Genomic DNA, 7,298 nt, shown 5'->3' with positions numbered 1-7,298 from the left:
TGCATGATACGAGCCCATATGGTTCTAGCATCCAAGGGGGAGTGTTATGAACAATGTGGATTGCTAGTAACCAAATGGCCAAACCGTGGCCCATGGAGAGAGAGAGGATCGGCGGTCCAAAGGGAGAGAGAGAGTGGCCGACTTTAGTCTTAGGATAGTTTCCATTTATCTCTTCATGTTTATCTTTAAGAGGTTTTCCTTTTTCCTTTAGGATAATGATTTGTACACTTTCCTTTTATCTGATTCTTGTAACCCCTATATAAGGGAACACTTTGATTGAGTAATAAGACACACACGATTTCCCCTATTGTTCACAACAATAACCGATTTATCGGTACAAAATTTTCGACCATGTCATTTTTATCACATATATAACAATGCCTCTTAGCAACAACGTGGAACACTCACTAGATGATTTATCACACGGATCCAACACAACTTAAAGTACATTACTGTATTTTTCACCACTGCGAAAACGAGTACATCCCAAAACTCGGAATGTAACGTCTTTTTAACCACCTAATTCTACCACTAAAAAGACAAAATTACAAAGCTATTCGTAAACCATTAAAATTGCCTAAAGTGAAAACTCGACAAGTAAAACCAGAGTCGTTGATGATGTGCACCGGTTCGTGGATCAGTCCATTGGAGACGACCAGCATGGAGATCAGGACGTTCTGAACAATTTGACCGAGGTTCGTTCATCCGACTGTACCGATCAAACTGACCGAGCCGTCCCGCGTGCGTCCCGATTGGAGTTTCGTCTGGAACCACGACTAGACGACCGAACTGACCGTACCAGAGCTTGTCTTCCCCGACTAACTCGACATTCTAAGACCCACGGTCGAGCCAGACTTAGCTTGGAACGTGAAGAAACCGAAGACGGACATGCATTCTCATCCGGCAGACCATCCAAACAGTCCCACAAGCGTCCTTATCTTTACCCTGAGCATCCATCTGGTTCGGATGAACCTGGACATTATCTGAAGGGCCATCTTTGACCAATCTGCATGGAAGACTGAGTCTTTGACTCATTAATTCAGATCTGATCAAATTTGTATTTTCTATGCATTATTTTCCGTGTATTTTCTTTATTAGTCTTTGACAACAAACACTATAAATATGTAGTCTCATTCTATGAATAATATTAGTTTATGTTTTTGAGTTTATTTTCGTTTCTTCTCTGAGTGAGAGAGAGAGTTCTTTAGCTAGTTCATTGGTGTGAATCGGCTTGTTGGTTTGGGGGTCAGTCAATTCATCTTTGTGTGTTGTTTGGTGGTTAGCCAACACATTCATTCATTCTTGGGTGGTTAGCCTTAGATCATGGGTATATCAAGAGTCATTCCGCATCTCTTGACGATTCTTTCAATCCATCTCAGTTCTAGAAGTGTCGTTTGCCTCTCGGATCAAATCCAACACCCAGCTAAAGTGATCATTCCTGATTTAGGACGTATCAAGTGGTATCAGAGCCACTTTGGCTCGTTTGTTTTCTTTCATCTTTCATCTTCTCATCTCTCCACATTTTTATTTTCTTATTTCTTGGATCCGGGTTGTTCCTTTCCTCACATGTGATTGCCTATTATAAAAAAAAAAGTTTTGGCTTGAATCACTCCTGAAGAGAAATCGATGGGGAGTGGTGGAAGAAAAACTCTGTTGGCTGAAGAGAAACTCAGCCTTAGGATAGTTAGGGCGGATCCATATCAAAAATCTCTTCATCTTTCTTTATCTTTTCTTTTTCCCACAAAATTTTGTTTTCGGTTTTGACTACTGAATTTTGATTGCTTATCATCCTTTGAACCAGTGGAAAGAACTCTGAGTGATCACCTAAAAATCGTGAGCTAAACACTTTGAGAGTGTGAGGATTTTTATTTGCTAACTCCTTTGTTAAGTGTTTCCAGGATGTTTGGACTTCTCAAGAAATCAAAACCACAACAAGACGTTTACTTTCCTTTTAAAACCGTGTTAGAAAAAGAGCAAATGATTTTTGGAAATAAGAAACATTTTGCTTCTAATGTGTTTGATTTTGTGCAGAAACAAAGAAACCAAAGGAAGAGACAAAACAGGTTCGATGATGATGAGAAGTGGGTCAAAAGTGGCGATCGTCCCTTCACCAAAGCCAAGAGAAGCAACCGTGATGTGTTTGATCAGAATGACCTTCAGACTTATGTCAGCTTGGAGAAGATGTTGCATAAGGCAATTCATGCTATCCGGCAACTCAAAAAGAAGGGAAACACTAACACTTCTCCTGCACCAAAATAGCAAAGTAATTTTTCTTCTCTTTCAAATTTTGATTTGAAAACTAATGTGTTGTCTTCTGATAAAAGCAAAGCTGTGAAACCCACAAGCAAAGCTCATTCTACCAGGTGCTTCAAATGCCATAGGATCGGTCATTATGCTAACAAGTGTCAAAAACAAAGACCGTTGGTGACTTTGGAGAATGAAAACGTTGAAATCGAGCCAGAAAAGAAAGACACATTGCCAATTTTCGATGACTTCACATATGAGCCAATGGAGGGGCTAGATGAAGAACAAATTCGTGGTCATCAAGCCAACCAAGAAGAATCATCTTCCATTCAAAATGGACCAAACTCAAGGTGAGCATTGTGTTGATTATGGTTCTTTTGTTTATAATCCTTTTCCTTTTAATGTTTCTGATTTGAGGACAAATCTTTTTGAAGAGAGAGGGAATGATGTGCCCCGGTTCGTGGATCAGTCCATTGGAGCCGACCAGCATGGAGATCAGGACGTTCTGAACAATTTGACTGAGGTTCGTTCATCCGACCGTACCGATCAGACTGACCGAGTCATCCCGCGTGCGTTCCGATTGGAGCTTCGGATGGAACCACAACCTGTCGACCGAACTGACCGTACCAGAGCTCGTCTTCCCCGACCAACTCGACATTCTAAGACCCACAGTCGAGCCAGACTTAGCTTGGATCGTGAAGAAACCGAAGACGGAAATGCATTCTCATCCGGCGAACCATCTGGACAGTCCCGCAAGCGTCCTTATCTTTACCCCGTGCATCCATCTGGTTCGGATGAACCTGAACATTATCTGAAGGGTCATCTTTGACCAATCTGCATGGAAGACTGAGTCTTTGACTCATTAATTCAGATCTGGTCAAATTTGTATTTTCTATGCATGATTTTCCGTGTATTTTCTTTATTAGTCTTTGACTACAAACACTATAAATATGTAGTCTCATTCTATGAATAAAATCAGTCTTATGTTTTGAGTTTATTTTCGTTTCTTCTCTGAGTGAGAGAGAGAGAGTTCTTTAACTACTTCATTGGTGTGAACCGGCTTGTTGATTTGGTGGTCAGCCAATTCATCGTTGTGTGTTGTTTGGTGGTTAGCCAACACATTCATTCATTCTTGAGTGGTTAGCCTTAGATCGTGGGTATATCAAGAGTCATTCCGTATCTCTTGACGATCCTTTCAATTCATCTCAGTTTCAGAAGTATCGTTTGCCTTCTCGGATCATATCCAACACCCAACTAAAGTGATTCTTCCCGATTTAGGGTGTATCAGTTGGTGCCATAAGATCAGAATTCAGTGTATGACCAACAGCATATTCTTGCCAAATTCTTTTAATAAATGTCACTTTCTAATAACAACCACTAATATACTGCATATATAAATAAGACCTACACTCGTTTTTAGAGATTTGCAATCGAAAATACAATTCAGTTTCATTAATTTAGTATATTTTCAGTTTATTTTTTCATCGGACAATCTTATAATAAAAAGTTAATCATGAAACATACATTTTTTTTATAAATTGTGCAGTTGCGATGAACACAGCTTGTCTAATGAGTTGTCATCGTTATAGTTTTAACAAAAAATATTAATGAGTTTCGATATAAATCGCAGACAACAACAAAAATAGACTAGTGTACCGACAGTGAAGAGTGTACATCAAAATATATGGCAAACTTTTTTTTTTTTTAGAAAGGGCTGTTAATATATGGCAAACTTTGAAATAAACAATATATATATATGATGCATAATAGCTAGAGATCGACATGGAAGCTTTTCGCAGAAAGTATCATGATATATGACACTATGACAGAGTGACAGAGCATTGGATCGGTAGCCTTTTTACTCTAATCAATCAAAGAAGATCGTACACACTATTATTATTTACAAACTTTTTGTCTCTAGTATTCCTAATTAACTATTTTCTCTTCCTCCTTCGTCTATTTATAATTTTCCCCATTTTTATATATGCTGCCTGTATCATTTATGTGTACTGTATAGTAACATTTGCATTGGTCAATGTGATACATTTGTTTGAGTTTAACATACATTAACGACGATAGCATTAGCCGACAGTGATCTTAATAATTTAAATGGAGATGGGGTACTAACTAATAACACCTTAAGTTTAAATGCGACCTACTATGCTAGCTAATAGGAGCTGTGAGCTCAAACCCATTCACAATGAATTTCTATTTGATATTTGAGTCAAATATTTGTCAGACTCAGATGACATTATATACAATAATGTTAAGTGTATTATTTGGGTAATTGGATTTATGGATTTAAATCTAGACTAATGGTTACAAATTATCATCAAATCTAGCTACATCCACCACTTGAGTTCTACACTGCACATCAAATAGAAGCATAATCTCATATTTAATTCCTCAGTTAACCTCGTATAGCTAATAGATTGCAATCATTTCACATTGTCATGTTATCTCTTGATGATTTTGAATTTGTTTAGCTTCTCTTTTTCAATGTTTATACATTTTTTATAGTCACTCAATTAATCTACGTACAAGAAGACCTAAATAAACTAAACCATGTATCATATATGAGTATTTAGTGTTGGTAAATCCTATGAAGAGGCTATGTATACATAGATGAGAAAATTCAGAACACATGAATGCTAATATAGTAATTCATAAATCCACGATTTAGCGTCTAACTTGTATAGAAATATATCAGGAAATCACAGTGCAAAATAGGCCTGGGATTTTGGGTATTCGGATCGATTCCGGGTAAGATCCGTTCGGGTCCGGATATTCGGTTATTTACAAATTGTATCCAATGAGTACTTGGAACAGTTCGGTTCGGTTTCGGATCGGTTTCCGGTCGGTTCAGTGTCGGTTCCGGATATTAAATTATTAAACCGAAACTAATATTTTTATTTATTTTATATTTTCTATTTTTATTTTTAATTTTTTTTAAAAAAAGTTTAATCCAAATCGGATATATATGTATAGCTTGAAAGTAATTACAATGAAATAGAAGTGGTGCAGTGGTAAAAGTTGATGTAGTTTCAACTTTCCCACCCAGGTTCGAAACCCATGAGGCGCAAATCCATGTTTTTTAAACATTATTTCGGTTTAAACGGGTACCCGATCGGATCCGGATAAAAACCCGAACCGATCCGGTACCCGTGGATATTCATAAACATTACCCATCGGTTAAATATGCCTTATCTGAAACCGATCCGAACCGGTCTATTTCGGGTCGGATCCGGTTCGGTATTCGGTTCCGGTTAAAAAGTCCCAGGCCTAGTGCAAAACTAACTACCTTATTACTTTTGTTTTGTGTCCCCTCTCTTGCAAACACATCAAACATTTAATTGTTTACATAATCTAATTTCACATAGGATTATCACTTCCTCTACTAGTCTGGTTGAGTTGGACCGATGACATTCGGTTACTACTACCATTGTTGCTACTACTACCATGTAACAATGAGTATAAAGTCGAAATGTTTTGGGATGCTGAAGAAGAAGAACTACCCATTAGTGGCATTTGAAAATGGCTTACCATTCGCCTTGGATCTGTTGTCTCCATAGTCCACGAACCAGCTGATGAGGATGAGGGAAACAAAGATTGTGTAGTAGTTGTTGTTGTTGATAATGTCGTCATTGGACATACCAAGAACTGTGATGGAAATGGGACAAGACTATGTAGTTGATGTTGATGATAATCTGCCTGAAAACTCGAATGTTGTTGATGATGATGTTCCATGTTGTGATAGGTTCCATAAGACCCAATATGATGATTGTTTTCAAAAGAGACATCTTTTTCACCTCTCTCATTGTTGTTTTCTTCGCGGCTAGTAGTAGTAGACTCTTCTACACATCCATTGATTTTAAATCCGAGTTGGGTCGGATCTTGACCCGGCCGTTGACCAAGATTCAAGAAAGACTGATGATGGTTGAAAAGAGTGAAAGTTTCCGGCGAGACGGGCAAGGGAGGAAGCTCATCGATCTCCTCTTTAGCTACATTGAGCAGCCAGTCAACGGCTTTGCTAGGCTGGTCAAGGCCAAGGCGTTCTTGAAGATCATAGAGCTGGATAGCCGTGGGGACTGATAATCTCACGCGTCTGTCACGTAGACCACGCAACGTACACACTTTGCTGTGACGGTCTTTGCCTCCAAAGGCTCGTGAAACCCTAACAATCCTTGGATCCTTTGACTTCATCCACGACGAAGAAGAAGAAATCGTAGCTGGCCGCTTCGTAGTGGCTACGGCTTCTTCCGACTCTCCTTCACGTCTTGTCCTAGTCTGACCTGAAACGTCGTCGTTTGTATCTTTCCAAGGGCCGGTATCCATGATGCTACTGTCGAGGATCTGTATCTTTAGTCTTACTACCAAAACCCCAAAAAATGTAAATCCACTAGCTGAAAATTTAAGGCAAAAGGATAATTTTTCAAACAATTTAGTTTAAAATTCTAAATCTCTTAATATCCTTTAGGGTTTCTGAATCTTTTATAAAACGAGTGTGGTTGACAATGTAGTGAAAACCACAAAATAGAAATCATAAAAATAAAATTAAAAAGAAGAAAATTGGGGTTTAACTATGATTTTGTATAGACCTAAAAACATGAGATACGTTTTCTTACCTGAACTCTTCAGTTTGTACGGCCCTGAGCTGAACAGCAAATCTAGGGTTTTGTTGTTCTATAAAGTAAGTAATAAGAAGATTGATGATGAAGAAGAAGAAGAAGATAAATATAGAGAAGAAAGTATGCGATTCGATTTTCCTTTATTAAAGTATGAATAAATGAAAATAAGAAAGTAAACAAATAAGAGAGAGGAAGATGCTTTGGAAGTGAATATGAGAACCCTATCAATATCATAAGCCTCCAAATTTAGAAGAATTGCGACTAAAGTATATTTTTGTTAAAAAGCAATGGTTGTAGTAGTGCAACGTGGGCACACTTCGCTATCCTCGGAGGGAAAATAAAGTAAATGCGTTGATTAAGCAGTCAAATTCAGTTTCATCTTTTTGATATCATAGATTATATCTGTAATCTATATACAGATGAGAA

At 38.0% G+C, this 7,298-nt stretch overlaps 1 protein-coding gene across 4 annotated transcripts; it reads right to left on the bottom strand.

Annotated features, from left to right (window-relative positions):
* Positions 1 to 5,577: 5,577 nt before the first annotated feature.
* Positions 5,578 to 7,083, bottom strand: LOC106329402 (transcription factor TCP13-like). 4 transcript variants are annotated; one of them, XM_013768048.1, is made up of 2 exons: positions 6,870 to 7,083; positions 5,578 to 6,647 (listed from the first exon to the last, which is right to left on the bottom strand). In XM_013768048.1, the coding sequence occupies exon 2, from the start codon at positions 6,577 to 6,579 to the stop codon at positions 5,617 to 5,619; it is 963 nt and encodes a 320-aa protein (XP_013623502.1). In that variant the 5' UTR covers positions 6,580 to 6,647; positions 6,870 to 7,083; the 3' UTR covers positions 5,578 to 5,616. The 4 variants fall into 4 exon arrangements, with proteins under 4 accessions (XP_013623502.1, XP_013623501.1, XP_013623503.1 ...); XM_013768047.1 differs by having other exon boundaries at positions 5,578 to 6,614; XM_013768049.1 differs by having other exon boundaries at positions 5,578 to 6,610.
* Positions 7,084 to 7,298: the final 215 nt, after the last annotated feature.

This window comes from Brassica oleracea, chromosome C3, assembly GCF_000695525.1.
Source record: "Brassica oleracea var. oleracea cultivar TO1000 chromosome C3, BOL, whole genome shotgun sequence".
NCBI classification, from domain to species: Eukaryota; Viridiplantae; Streptophyta; class Magnoliopsida; order Brassicales; family Brassicaceae; genus Brassica; species Brassica oleracea.
The sequence above is the reverse complement of the archived record's forward strand: the minus strand, read 5'-3'. Positions and strand labels throughout refer to the sequence as shown.

Coding starts and splice junctions, on each gene's coding strand:
- LOC106329402 (XM_013768048.1), bottom strand. CDS start 6,579: ATGGATACCGGCCCTTGGAAAGATACAAACGACGACGTTTCAGGTCAG.